This window comes from Giraffa tippelskirchi, chromosome 4 (assembly GCF_054371585.1).
Source record: "Giraffa tippelskirchi isolate mGirTip1 chromosome 4, T2T-mGirTip1v1.2.pri, whole genome shotgun sequence".
NCBI lineage: Eukaryota > Metazoa > Chordata > Mammalia > Artiodactyla > Giraffidae > Giraffa > Giraffa tippelskirchi.
In genome coordinates this window covers 117,147,814-117,163,812 of record NC_137278.1, presented here as the reverse complement: position 1 = coordinate 117,163,812, position 15,999 = coordinate 117,147,814, and the positions used below count along the sequence as shown (strand labels likewise).

The 15,999-nt window shown below is 35.2% G+C and overlaps 1 protein-coding gene and 1 non-coding gene across 12 annotated transcripts in view; both read right to left on the bottom strand.

Annotated features, from left to right (window-relative positions):
• Positions 1–15,999, bottom strand: part of LRRIQ1 (leucine rich repeats and IQ motif containing 1) — a 223,146-nt gene that overhangs the window by 137,585 nt on the left and 69,562 nt on the right. For all 11 annotated transcript variants that reach the window (XR_014083637.1, XR_014083638.1, XM_081596133.1 and 8 more), the window contains one exon: positions 2,167–2,346. Coding sequence is in view for 9 of the 11 variants with exons in the window: in XM_081596133.1 (XP_081452259.1) it covers positions 2,167–2,346 (180 nt within the window). In the remaining 2 variants the exon portion in view is untranslated. The remainder of the gene's footprint in view (positions 1–2,166; positions 2,347–15,999) is intronic.
• On the bottom strand, positions 7,099–7,205 carry LOC145504011 (U6 spliceosomal RNA). The gene has a single exon (XR_014052004.1). It is a non-coding gene; the product is annotated as a U6 spliceosomal RNA (small nuclear RNA).

The window sequence follows — 15,999 nt, the reverse complement described above, 5'->3', positions numbered from 1 at the left end:
AATAACTTACATTATGGGAAAGTTTTTATTTCCATTTTTCTCTGGAAAAAAATCTGTTGCAAAGATGATTCAAATACTTTAAGACATAAATGCCTGTGATTCTCCTGAATAATTGTTGGATTTAAGTATTCCAAGCAAAATGAAAGTTATATTTCCTAAAATGTAGAGATAGACACTTTCTATGTTTACAAATGGAAACATTAGCATAGATTCCTCTAATATATATTAATATATCCTTTTTGTTGGTGAATAATGCAGAAAAAGTTCACTTCAATATTGGATGTCAACTGTTTATGGCTAAGTGTTGAATTTACGACCATTTATGATCTAACATAAAAGTGGTCAATTTCCAATTCTAAAGTGATACTTAATTGCAATAGCAATAAATTCTTAAAAAGAATGTAAATCTAAATTTCAACATGAGGGTTAAGAGTCATCTTTACATAAAAATCGTAGGTTACCATACATACACAAGGAGATATCAATTTAGATTTACAAAAATACAAATGTAAAATAAGCTATTTATTAAAAGTAAACTGTCCATAACAATTGGAAGTACTTTTAAAGCTGTAATATTTGTTTATCATCTGAATAGACTATAGTAAAAAAAAAACCCATTTAAATAGAAAAAAACAACTCTTACATAGGATGAGCAGTATGAAAGTACAAATAGTAAAAATTTAATATGAAATTTAGTAATTAAGTTTAGACATTTGGAAGCACATTTCATTGTTCCATTTATAATTAAGACATCATATGAAAATATAAAATAATTTTTCTTTTTCATTTGTGTTTTTTGGAGTAGTATAAATTATAAAAGAGTTTTAATATATCAATTGTAATTCATTTATAGTAATACATTCAGAATTCATGTATCATGAATTTGGTCCCATCACTTCATGGCAACTAGATGGGGAAACAATGGAAACAGTGAAAGACTTTATTTTGGGGGCTCAAAAATCACTGCAGATGGTGACCGCAGCCATGAAATTCAAAGATGCTTGCTCCTTGGAAGAAAAGTTATGACCAATCTAGACAGCATATTAAAAAGCAGAGACATAACTTTGCCAACAAAGGTATGTCTAGTCAAAGCTATGGTTTTTCCAGGAGTCATGTACAGATGTGAGAGTTGTACTATAAAGAAAGCTGAGCACCGAAGAATTGATGCTTTTGAACTATGGTGTTGGAGATGACTCTTGAGAGTCCCTTGGACTGCAAGGAGATCAAACTAGTCCATCCTAAAGGAAATCAGTCCTCAATATTCATTGGAAGGACTGATGCTGAAGCTGAAACTCCAATACTTTGGCCACCTGATGCGAAGAGCTGACTCACTGGAAAAGACCCTGATGCTGGGAAAGATTGAAAGCAGGAAGAGAAGGGGATGACAGAGGATGAGCTGGTTGGATGGCATCACCGAGTCAATTCACATGAGTTTGAGTTAGCTCCAGAAGTTGGTGATGGACAGAGAAGCCTGGCATGCTGCAGTCCATGGGGTCACAAAGAGTCAGACACGAGTGAGTGACTGAACTGAACTGAAATCAGATTTCAGGGTGGGCCATAGGAAGTTCTCTTTCTTTGATATATTTTTAGGACTCTGTTCTCAGCCTCTGTCCTCTGAATATGTGCATGTCTTGACTGCTTTTCTCCACTATGCATCCATAATAACTTAATACAAAAAAATATGTGTAATATTATTCTTTATATAATAGATATATAATAAATATTATATGTTTTATAAAACTTGACTTGCTCCATTGTAATTACTTATTTAGCTAATTTTCTCTTAATGAAATCATGAATTCTTTCAGGCCAAAATGTAATACTTAGCTTCTTATATGTTTTGTCCATCAATAATTGATGAATAAATGTATGACTGAATAATTGAATGAACAACTGAATGAGTGTTTGTATATTGTTGTGAAGCTATCTTCATGCTTTCATTTATTTTGATCTAATTTTAGCCTTTAAAATATGCTCAAAATGCAGATTAATACATCTCAAATAATAAAAGATGATGCTCATAAATTTCTTTTTTAGAGAGAAAATATTCCTAAAACACACTGTACAAGTCCAAAAAAGTAGCACTGTATTGATCAGAAAAATTTTAAATGCTATGTATAAATTGCACTATATCTTTTAATTACAAGAAGAAGATAACAGTCTTACCTGTCTCCAGTAATATATTTTTCACTTAGTAAGTTAAATTCTCTAATTTGGGACTGACAGTGTTCCAGGAAATGCTCTAATTCTAGTTGATAGTGTTCTTCAGTGTGACTTTCTGAATAAGAAGTTAGCTTTTCACCATTGAGGATTCTTACAGCAGGTAATACCTTAAGTAGAGAATGCCTGTTAAAAATAGGAAAAAAATTAATAATCTTGAAAAGGAGAGTTTATATCTAAAATAATCTATGGCCTATTATTTAAATAATATAAGCAGAGAATATATCTCTGAAACTTATTGATTTTATAGAGAAAATTCTATTTTTTAAAATTATGGTATCATATCATGTATCAAGTAAGTTTTAGAGTCCTTGATACACATTTAATCATTTTCTTCTAAAACACAAATGGTAAATTCAAGCAGTTGCAAACTTGGGCTGGGTGTAGTAAATAAAAGTCTGCATTATGAGAAAGATAGTATCAGGTACACTCTTTCTAAAATAAGATAATGTAACTGAAAGCTACTGTCTGTTTCAGAAGTAGATGTGAATTCTGATCATTCCTCAGTGAAAAATATACTGAAAATAGGGTTAAAACAAAAAGGGTGGTGAGTACTCAATATTTCATGATCTGGAAAATCCAAAATTATGATATATCTCTTTGAATCTAGGTAAGGATTATAATAAATAATCTCCAAAATATGAGCAAAAGTCTTATCCATTTAAAAGATTAATGCTATGAAAAAACAGGTCAGAGAGCAAAAGCGGTCTACCAAGCCCAGCCACTTTGAAGTACTTCCCAACCTTTACACAAGAAAGCATGTAGGCTTCTTTTCACAAGGCTGTTTATGGTCACAGGGGCAAACTAAATTTATTGAGTGAGTAAAACTTCTTACTAAAAAACTAACAGTTCCTATGAGGAAAATTATAAGTCACTGACAAAAGGTATCAAAGAAGACTACATAAATGGAAAGATGTCCCATGGGAAAAAAAAATCTGTGGATAAGAAGATTCAATATTGTCAAAAGTCAGTTCTTCCTAACTTGATCTAGAGATATAACATATCTAATTAAAATATCAGCAAGATATTTTGTGGATATCAACAAATTGATTCGAAAGTTATATAAACAGGCAAAAGAGGCAGATAGCCAACTTAATTTTGAAGAAAATTTGGAAGACTAACACTACCTGACTTCAGAATAATCTATGAAGCTACAGTAATCAAGATAATTTAGTAATGGCAAAAGAATAATCAGATAGATTGATGGAACAGAATAGAGAACATAGAAATAGACCAACAAAGTCAGTACAATGGAAAAAAGATAACACTTTTCAACTATTGGTGGTAGAGTAACTGAGCATCCCTGTGCAAAAAAATAAAAGAATCTAAACATCCAGATGCAGACCTCTTAAGCTTCACAGAAATTAACTCAAAATGGATAGAAGAAAAAATATAAAATCCAGATGACATTGGGTATAGTGATGACTTTTTAGATACAATACCAAAGACATATCTATGAAAAAATTATTGATGAGTTGAACTTCATTAAAATTAAAAATTCCCACACCTAGGGACACTGTCAACTCGATGGCAAGTCATACACTGGGAGAAAATATTTGCAAAAGACACATCTGATAAATTACTGCTATCCAAAATATACAAAAAAAAAAATGCTTAAAACTCAATGATAAGGAAATGAATGTCTTAGTTTAAAAGTGAGCCAAGTATATTAAAAGACATCTTACCAAAATATATAAATATGACAAACAAGTATTAATTAATGGATTGCAAATTATAACAACAATGAGATACTACTACCTACCTAGTAAAATGCCCACAATCCAAAACACTGATAACACCAAATGCTGGTGAGTATGTGGAGAAATAGGAATTCTCATTAAGTGCTGGTGGTAATGAAAAATGGGAGAGACATTTTGGAAGATAGTTTGGTGGTTTCTTACCAAATTAAACATCTTTATTTTTGATCTAGCAATCAGTCTCCTTGGTATTTATCCAGATGAACTGAAAATATCAGTTTTCTGATATTTCTGAATATTTCTGATATTTCTGAATATGTCTGATATTTCTGACATATATTCTGAAAATATATGTCCACACAAAAACCTGCCCACATACGTTTACAGCAGTTTTATTTGTTTCAGCCAAAAATTGAAAACAACCAAGATATCCTTCAGTAGGTGAACTGAAAGATAAACTGTGATATATCCATACAGTATAAAATTATTTAGCATTAAAAAGAAATGAGCTATCCATCCATGAACAAACATAGAGAAAATGCAAATGCATATTACTGAGTGAAAAAAGCCAATCTGAAAAGGGCATATATTGTATAATTCCAGTTGTGTTACATTCTGGATAAAAAGCAAAACTATGGAGACAACAAGATTAATGGTTGCTTTAAGGGGTTAAAGCAAGCAAAGAAATGCTCAAAATTCTCGAAGCTAGGCTTTAACAATACGTGAACTTCCAGATGTTCAAGCTGGGTTTAGAAAAGGCAGAGGAACCACAGACCACATTGCCACCATCCATTGGATCACAGAAAAAGCAAGAGAATTCCAGAAAAACATCTACTTCTGCTTCATTGACTATGCTAAAGCCTTTGACTGTGTAGATCACAACAAATTGTGGAACATTCTTAAAGAGATGGAAATACCAGACCACCTTACCTGCCTCCTGAGTAACCTGTATGCAGGTCAAGAAGCAACAATGCACTGGTTGGAAAAGGAGTGCATCATGGCAATGTATTGTCACCCTGATTATTAAATTTAAATGTAGATTACATCATGCAAAATGCCAGGCCGGATGAAGCACAAGCTGGAATCAAGATTGCCAGGAGAAAAATCAGTAACCTCGGATATCCCAATGACAACATGCTTATGGCAGAAAGCAAAGAGGAACTAAAGAACCTCTAGATGAAGGTACAAGAGTGAAAAAGCTGGCTTAAAACTCAACATTCAAAAAATGAAGATCATGGCATCTGATCCCATCATTTTATGGCAGAGAGATGGGAAAAAAAAGGAAACAGTGACAGACTTTTATCTTCTTGGGCTTCAAAATCACTGCGGATGGTACCTGCAGCCATTAAATTAAAAGATGCTTGCTCCTTGGAAGAAAAGCTATGACCAGTCTAGACAGCATGTTAAAAAGCAGAGACATTACTTTGCTGACAAAGGTTCATCTATTCAAACTATGGTTTTTCCAGTAGTCATGTATGGATGTGAGAGTTGGACCATAAAGAAGGCTGAGTGCCAAAGAATTGATGTTTTTGAACTGTGGCGCTGGAAAAGACTCTTGAGAGTCCCTTGGACTGCAAGAAGATCCAACCAGTCCATCCTAAAGGAAATCAGTCCTGAATATTCATTGGAAGGACTGATGCTGAAGCTGAAACTCCAATACTTTGGCCACTTCATGCGAAGAATTGACTCATTGTAAAAGACCCTGATGCTGGGAAAGATTGAAGGCAGGAGGAGAAGGGGATGATAGAGGACGAGATGGTTGGATGGCATCACCAACTCAATGGACAGAGTTTGAGCAAGCTCCAGGGGATGGTGATGGACAGGGAAGCCTGGTGTGCTACAGTCCATGGGGTCACAAAGAGTTGGACATGACTGAGCAACTGAAAAACAACAACAAGGGGTTAAAGTAGAGGGAGGGATGAAAGGGCAAAGCACAGAGAATTGTTAGAGCAGTAAAATGATTCCACACATTACCACATGGTGGATACATATCATAGCACATTCAAAACCCATAGAATGTAAAACACCGAGCGTGAACTCTAATATAAAACTATGGAGTTTGGGTGATAAATATGTGTCAGTGTAGGTTCATTGACTGTAAAAAGTGTACTGCTTTGAGACTGCCCTGGCAGACCAGTGGTTAAGATTCCATGATTCCAATGCAGGGGTCACAGGTTTGATCTCTGGTCAGGGAAGTAAGATTCCACGTGCCCTGCCCCACAGACAAAAAATACAAGTATACTGCTTTGGTGTGGGATATTTACAGTGAGGGATATTGTACATGTGTAGGGACTGGGAATGTGTGTGAACTTTCTCTACTTTCTGCTCAGCTTTGCTGTTAACCTAAAATTGCTCTAAAAATAAATTTTGGTAATTAAAAAATGAAACAAATAGTTCCTAAACACTAAATGAAGGACGGCAGGGTAAAAGTACTAAAATGCTAAGAGTTAAGAAGGCAAAGCCCTAATAACCGTTATTCCTTCTACCTAGGTTGTACAGTCAGGATTGATATAGCTATTTGTGCAAACACAGTTGTAAAATATAAATTTAATTATTTTTGAATGGAGGAAGTGGTCCATTAAGGCAAAAATGCATAAGGCTAACCAAAGTCATAATGCATCCTGTGTAAAGTTTATGATCTTGGTAGCCTTGGTATTAAATAAAATCATCATAGGAGAGGCACAAATACATCTTTTTCAATGAAACAAAATAGAAAATACCACAGTTTTCCATTTCCTGGGGACACAGTTGACTAGCTCCCTACACTCCTCCAACCACTCCAGAAATATTGCCTTATTTCCCCCTTACAGATAACAAATAAGAGAAAAAAAAATAGATTTATATTTGGTTCTTCAGGGTAATTATCAAATGTTTTACAATGTTAAGAAGCAGATAAGAGCTTTGAAAATAATAAAGAGTTTAAGCTGTTAAAAATTTGAGCCCATGTATTTTGATCCTTTAAAAATTATTTATTTTTAATTGAAGGATAATTACAATATTCTGTTAGTTTTTGCCATACATCAACATGGATCGGCCATAGCTATACATACATCCTCTCCCTCTTAAGTCTCCCACTCATCTCCCAACCCATCCCACCCCTCTAGGTTGTCACAGACCCCCAGTTTTGAGTTCCCTGAGTCATACAGCAAATCCTCCCTGGCTATCTATTTTACATATGTTAAAAAATATGGATTGGCTCATAAATTAATGTGTCATCCTTGCACAAGGGCAATGCTAATCTTCTCTGTATCATTCCAATTTTAGTATATGTGCTGCCAAAGCTAGCACTATTTTGAACTTTTTTAGGTGGCTTGAAGTTAGAAATGCTTATCCATTCAAAAACTACCTACTATGCTTACCACAAAGGGTTAAATATCTGGCGTATATTGTGTTTCTGCTTAGAGTCGTATTAAGATATGATTCAAAAGCAGAACGTTACCTTAAAATAATAGCTATTCATCACAGGTGATAAGGTAAGCAGAGGAATTCACCTCAGAGGTACAATATTAAATATAACAGGAAATCTTTAACTAAGGCTTCCCTTGTGGCTCAGCGGGTAAAGGATCTGCCTGCAATGCAGGAGACCTGGGTTCGATCCCTGGGTTGGGAAGATCACATGGAGAAGGGAAAGGCTACCCACTCCAGTATTCTGGTCTGGAGAAACTCCATGGACTATACAGTCCATGGGGTCACAAAGAATCGGACACAACTGAGCAACTTTCAATTTCACTTTTTCATCAAAGCAAGGAAATATTCAATCCTACCAAATAATTTATTACAGTACTAAGAAAGCAACATTATATTCTAACTATTCATAAAAATACACAGTCAAATTTCTTTAAGATATGACTGTGATGTCAAAATAACTTATTTAATTATAATTATAAAATGTCAAGTGTGAAAAAATGATTTTTCAGAGGTGATAATAGAGACTATTGAAAGTTAAGACTATATTGGTGTTCATAATGCTTTAAAAATGCTCTATTTCTATTACTGGTAATTTTTTTAAATTTTCTCCTAAATTATAGAAGAGCAAATAAAAGGCTTGTAATAACTTGGTGGAAATAGTTCTTGAGAATAGCAACATTTCTAATTCTTTGGGTATCACGCAAATATCAATCTGATACCTTGATTTCTAGAATGAACCTGATTAGCTAATGAAATGAGTTATGCCAGTGACAGGCTCCAGTCTTTGAAACAGGTTCCCAGGAGGCGCTAGTGGTAAAGAACCCGCCTACCACTGCAGGAGACTAAGAAACATGGGTTTGATCCCCAGGTCAGGAAGATCCCATGAAGAAGGGAATGACTATCTTTGGACAGAGGAGCCTGGACAGAGGAGCCTGGCCAGCTAGGGTCCCTGGGGTCTCAAAGAGTTGGACACGACTGAAGCAACTGTGCACACATGCATACCTTGGAAGGAAAATTAATAAAGCATATTATCTTATTATTATAAGTTGCATTCTTAGGGGTTAGGTAAAGCTAATTATCTTTTCCTTGAGGGTATAATCATTTTAGTAAGCGGTTGTATATACAGAACTTTTCACCAGGATGGTGGACCCATGGTGACAGTGCAGATGCAGTTATACTTGTGAGACACTCATGAGCAGTCATTTTTCAGGTCTCAAAATGGCTTAATGAGGAGTCAGTAAAAAGAAGGCAATGCTCATGCTGCTCACACGAGAACCTCAGGGTCTAACACTTCTGTCTTTGCCTTAGTCACTCTCTAAATTCATTGAGATGAGAAGATCATAAAGGCAGATCTTGATGTGGGTCTCCCATCCCCAGGTAGTGTTTCTGGAACTACTGCTTCAGTCGTGCTTGGGATGTTTTTTGAAATGAAGTCTTCAGCTACACATAGACCTCCACCGGCAGGTTTGGGGAAATATATATATGTATACATATATATATATGTATATATATATATATATACACACACACACACACACACATATATATATATATATATACATTTTTTAAATTCAGTCTTTCTTGTGCACTTTAAAGAATAAAACCCCTATGTTGGGAAAAAAATAGACTACAGCATGTTATGCTAAAATCAGAGATGGTCAAGTTTGAAATAAAAAAAAATGCTGAAACTCAAATCATTTATAAATTATCTTAAATTTAAAAAATAGCTTTCATTTTTCTTAAGGAAACTTATACTCGATATATCAATGATATCAGAAGAATTTGCTAAAATAAGACACACTGTGGTCTCTGGGCAGTTACATTCCAATGATACGTCACTGGTTAACATTGCCATTGGTTTTATACAAATGATGTGAAGGTGTTTTTAGAAAACTATCCCTGTAATTCTAAAATTCAACAGTACATACCAAATACATAAAGAAATAATTCAGAAATATGTCTGAATATTTCTGAACAATTATTTCTATTCAGAAATAATTGATGGTTGGAATGAAGAGCCATTTTAACCAAATAAACCAATACCATCCAAGAGGCAAAAAAAATAAGAATTTGTTTTATCTGATTAAGGGACAGATTAATATTTTACCACAAATATCTTATTTAATAAAATAAATGTTTATGTTCCAGACAACCAAATTAATGAAAAATACATCCAGAGATAACACAGGACAACACCTAGAGTTGTTTCTAGGTGGTGTAACTGTCATCATGTGGCGGCTGTTGAGATGTTGATTGACACCACATCAGTACGGGGAAAAGGGATGGCTTTATCATCAAATGCTATATTTTGGACATATTAATAGTTACTGATATAGACTCATTAAGTATAATATTTTAGCTACACATAATAATTCTAGAGAATGTGGGACAACAGATCTTGAATTTTTATGTTTGGAATATTTTGATGTTACACTCATCACCTTTACATAAAATAGTTCCCAGTTTATTTTAGTTAGACTGTTTTGAACCTTTGGATGTAAACATGCAGTTTGGTCGGATCTTGAAGACTGTGACAGTGTCTTGAAATCTGTGAATTATATAATAAATATCCAGATTGGAGCTAATGTTTTATTTGAACAATTTTTTTTCTTGAATCATTTTTTAAGGAACAGTAGTCAGATTTGTATAAATTAGCAGTGCATGGATTGGCTTCAAATTCAAATGCAGCCTTATAAAGATTCTGTGATAAATATATTAGAAAGTGCTGTAACAAGTTGATTCATGTTTGAAATGAAGTATAAGGACACTGTGAGATCTCAGCCTTAGTTTTTCCAGCTGGGCTCCTCCTAGTCAAGGGCTGAATCAATATTTCATTTAGTGAAAACTTCCTGGTGAATATTCTGTCACTTAAGAAGCTCTATTAATCATTCATGAATGAAACACATTCCCAAAGGAAATTCCAAACAGAGTCTGTGGATTAAGTTTTAAAAAGAGATTTTTTAGTACATCAGTTTTGTTCGTGTTATCACTGGCTGGACATGAAAGTAAGAAGCCAATTGGGAAAATCTATAACTAATCCCTTTGTTGGTATCAAGGGGTCATGTAAAGTTCAGCGGAACACACTAGTAAAAGTTTGAGTTGATCCTTTCATTAACAAATCCATATTTTATAGATCACTAGATTTTAAACTCTTTAGATAAGTGAATCTCTTCTTAAAATTATGAAAGCTGTATTAGGGCAACTGGATCTATATGAAATTTGATAGGTAAAATTTGAAAGTTGGTATTGTTCTAGTTCAGAAACACTAATTTAAACATAGACAATATAATAGCTAAATAATTGTACATATAAATACTAATCTATTTTCTCTAAGTATTATTGATAATTAAATATTTTCTTTAAAACTATAAAGTATATATACTAAGTGCAGTAAAATGTGAATGTTATCTTTATATACTTCTTACATTAGGTTATATCAGTAGGTTTTACAACAAGCATATTTTATTCCATTAAATAATTGTTCATGTTTTCTACAAACAAAATAACAAAACATAAATAAAAGATTATTCAGGACATAGATTTGCTTTTAGCTGCTACAACTTGCAACATGGCAGCTGTTCAGATGGTAACTGATACCAGATCAATAACAGAATTCATGCCTTATTTGCCCAACACCTAATGGTAAACCATTACTCCCTTGCTCTGAATAATGTACACAACTGCCATTTTGATTTGTCATTGTATGCCAATTCTATAACTTCCTCTCTATAGTTACTTGGGAAAATAAAAATATCTCTCTAGAAACAACCCATTAGATATCTTTATAATAAATAATATCACCTGTCAAACAGTCCTTCAGACATAACTGCACTCTTTATATGGGTTCCGAGAAGTGAGGACCCAAACTTGGGGGTTAGTGCTCTAAATCTCAATGTAAGAGAAGCAGTCCTTGATTGTGAGTTAGTGCACCTGTATGGGGACCTTGACTACTTCTATTCCAGAAGATGAAGTCCTTCACCAAGCTGGCAAAAAGGTCTAGAAACATAGTCAGGTGGCCTTTTCACATCTACACACACATTCTTTAAATACTTGTAATTTCTGATCGCTGTCTAATTTGTTAAATAACAGTTGATATTTCCTATAATAACTTGTCCTAAGAAAAGTTTCTCAGGAAACTTGGAGAATTTTACAAATACTATGGTCCCCAAGGAGTCTGAGGACTCCAATTTGAGAATTCCAGATATTGATAATTACTAAAAATCAAGAATAATATAAATTGTCAATTGGGAAAATGACATTTTCAATCATGAAAGTAAAACTGAATAAGTTCAATAGAAAAATTAGTGGCTGAAACATGTATTTTTTACACATTGAAACATTATAATGTAATTAAATTTAGTAATATATACCTTCAACAAATAATCTGGGTGTCATACAAGGACGCTCTAAGAGTCTGTACAATAACTGGGGCCACTTCTACTACTTAATTTTAGCCATTTTTAATGCTTGCATTTTCATTTAATTTGGCTACTTCTTAATTTCTTGTCAGTTTTCTGCTGTAAACAAGCTTCCCCAAACACGATTTTCGTTTTCACATAACTGTTGAAAATTTCTCTATAACTCCTTAAAAATAAAGGCTAGCATTATCAAGTGTGTTTCTGTTAGGCTTGGCTATAAAGTGCTACCATGTGGTAACATATATATTTACTCCTCATAGAGACTTCTGTACTTTGATACTCATGTTCTTCCCTATGTTTCCCAGGTTTTTTTGCAGTTAGTTTGGCCATGTGATTAGTTATAGGTCATACAATATGGGAGAAGTGATACCTGCCACTTTTGAGGGCAGAGTGGTTAAATGTCAGTTGTCTTTCTGGTGGTCATTTTCCCCCACCACAATCTACTACCTACAAATATGAAGTTATGTTCAAGTTTTGTGACACAGAATCACAAAATGGAAGCAGGCTGAGTTTCTGAATCTGCTTGGAAGAGACAGGCCAACTTCACATCAGACATAATGCAAACAAACAAAAAATTTCTATTGATGAAACCACATAGATTTCTGAGTTTGTTGTTGTGTGGTATAACCTATATTACCCTACTGAATCTATCTTATGAGATAGGTACTATTATTATACCCATTTTACAGATGAAGGAAGAGACAGAGCAAAATGAAGTAACTTGAGCAAGGCAAACAGCTAGGAAGTGGTAGAACTAGATATGCACATGAGGAGTTTACTCACAAGGCTTGAAAAATATGTTTCAAGTGTATGTTTTCAGGATAAAAGAGACTTTTTACCCTGGACAAGAACTTTACTATCTGGCCATAATATAACACATGCAAAAGCAGAACACAATGTTTAAATTCTAGGCTTCAGAACTCAAATAACACCCCTGACACTTACTTCCTAACTGAGCAAATCACAAGGCATCTAAGCTTCAGTAAATACTCTGTAAAATGAGAACGATAATTACAGAACCCAACTCAGTTGCTGTGAAGTGAAGGAACATGTACAGGTACGTAGCCCACTTTGACACACTATAAGCCTAAGTACTTGATTTCTTCTTTCTTTCCAGTGATATTTCTCACTATACCCACTTTAACTGAACACACTGCTCTTTTACAGAGCTTAACTTCATCTTTCACATTCCCTCCTCTTTTGAATATTTCCTCTATCAGAAGTGCTTTTTACTTTTAGTTTGATCCTTTAATTAAATTAAATATAATTATTTTTTTGATGCTGGGAAAGTACTGCACTCAATATGCCAGCAAATCTGGAAAACTGAGCACTCAGCAGTGGTCACAGGACTGGAAAGGTCATTTTTCATTCCAATCCCAAAGAAAGGCAATGCCAAAGAATGTTCAAACTACTGCACAATGGCACTCATCTCACACGCTAGTAAAGTAATGCTCAAAATTCTCCAAGCCAGGATTCAACAGTACGTGAACTGTGAATTTTCAGATGTTCAAGCTGGATATAAAAAAAGCAAAGGAACCAGAGATCAAATTGCCAACATCTGCTGGATCATCAAAAAAGCAACGGAGTTCCAGAAAAACATCTACTTTTGCTTTATTGACTACACCAAAGCTTTTGACTGTGGATCACAACAAACTGTGGAAAATTCTTAAAGAGATGGGAATACCAGACCACCTGACCTGTCACTGATAAATCTGTATACAGGTCAGGAAGCAACAGTTAGAACTTGACATGGAACAACAGACTGGTTCAAAATTTGGAAAGGAGTATGTCAAGGCTAAGGATGAGATGGTTGGATGGCATCACCGACTCGATGGACATGGGTTTGGGTAGACTCCGGGAGTTGGTGATGGACATAGAGGCCTGGCGTGCTGCAATTCATGGGGTCGCAAAGAGTCGGACACGACTGAGCGACTGAACTGAACTGAACGTCAAGGCTGTACATTGTCACCCTACTTATTTAACTTATATGCAAAGTACATCATGTGAAATGCTGGGTTGGATGAAGCACAAGCTGGAATCAAGATTGCCAGGAGAAATATCAATCACCTCAGATATGCAGATGACACCACCCTTATGGCAGAAAGCAAAGAGGAACTAAAGAGCCGCTTGATGAAAGCGAAAGAGGAGAGTGAAAACATTGGCTTAAAACTCAACATTCAGAAAACTAAGATCCTGGCATCCAGTCCCATCACTTCATGGCAAATAGATGGGGAAACAATGCAAACAGTGAGAACCTATTTTTTGGGGCTCCAAAATCACTGCAGATGGTGACTGCAGCCATGAAATTAAAAGACAATTGCTCCTTGGAAGAAAAGCTATGACCAACCTAGACAGCATATTAAAAAGCAGAGGCATTACTTTACCATCAAAGGTCCATCTAGTCAAAGCTACGGTTTTCCCAGTAGTCATGTACGGTATGGATGTGAGAGTTGGACTATAAAGAAAGCTGAGTGCTGAAAGAATTGATGCTTTTGAACTGTGGTGTTGGAGAAGACTCTTGAGAGTCCCTTTGACTGCAAGGAGATCCAACCACTCAACACTAAAGTAAATCTGTCCTGAATATTCATTGGAAGGACTGATGCTGAAGCTCCAAAACTGGCTACCTGATGTGAAGAATCGACTCATTGGAAAAGCCCCTGATGCTGGGAAAGATTGAAGGCAGGAGGAGAAGGGGACAACGGAGGATGAGATGGTTGGATGGCATCACGGACGCAATGGACATGAGTTTATGTAGGGTCTGGTAGTTGGTGATGGACAGGGAAGCCTGGCGTGTTGCAGTCCATGGGGTCGTAAAGAGTCAGATACGACTGAGTGACTGAACTGAACTGACTGTGAAGCATGCTGGATCTTAGTTCCCCAACCAGAGACTGAATCCATACACCCTGCATTGGAATCTTGGAGTCCTAACCACAGGACTGCCAGGCAACTCTCTGATTTTCAATATTACCAAACTATTGGAGGATTAACTCAAAGTTTGCCTGTTAGGTGCAGGCAGTTTCCCCTGGTCACACTAAATTAAGATATTTCCAAATTTCTAAAGCACTTCTGCTGTCTACAATAATCATACGACACTTGTATTTTATTAGGTATTAAAGTTTGAGTTAAGAGTAAATTTTGGAGCTAGACTGCATAGATTTGAATCCTGGGTCTTCCACTTGCTAGCTGTGTGAAACTGGGTAGGTGACTTAGCCCTTTCTGCTGATATAATGTGGGGATATTAGGTAGCTATTTCATATCATATTGTGAGGATTAATTGAAAACAGTGCTGGGCACAAAGTAAACGCTATATCAGTATTTGTTATCATTAGCTTTCATGGTTATCATTTTTTGCATACATTTTCTATCTCTAACAAGATTATAAAAATGACTTGAAATCACGGGTTACATTGAATTTCCCTTATAATGTCCAACATGTCAGGACACTGACTACCTGTAGTAGGCATACACTAATACTTGATGATTGAATAAGAACCCATATACAGTCTGGTTGGCCTAGTAATAGTAAATGATAGATTTTTGTGTGCTTACCACATTCCAGGGATTATTATCAACAAAATATGTGTATTATCCCATTCAAATCTAGTGGCTATGCCATAAGATAGGTACAATTATTATCCTCATTTTACCAGTGAAGATTCACAGACATAGAAAAGCTAAGTCACTTTCCCAAGATCACAAAGCATGGGGCAGGAAGATGTCCTTGTTTAAAAACACAATGATTTCCAAACTTCAGTGTAGCTTGAATCATCCAAAAGGCTTGACAAAGATTACTGGGAATCATGTGCTACCTTCTGGTTTGGTGGATCTGGGTAGAGTGTAAGATTTTGCATATCTAACAGGCTCCCAGGTGATGATGAAGGGGCATACAGCTTTAAGAACCAGTGCACTGGGTTATACTCTTTCCTCCATGCCACACAACTTAAATTGCACTTGGAAACAGATGTTTCTAAGCCAGAGGTTGACAGGTCCTATTCTAAAACATGTGGAACATACCAGGTTTGCCTAACAAATAGTGTAACATTAGAAATTTATGTGGAAACTGAGCTTTAAAGCAAAAAGAAAAGTAGATTTTCTAGCAAAAAGATAATAACTCTTCTGTGATAATCAAGTTATCGGTAAGCAGCAAATCACACAGGTGTTTGACTTGGTGTAAAAAGCTGCTATTTTCTTAACTGAAGGTCAGTGAACAAATTTAAGAATCCAATACATCTAGAAAGAGGATGTCATAGGTCTTC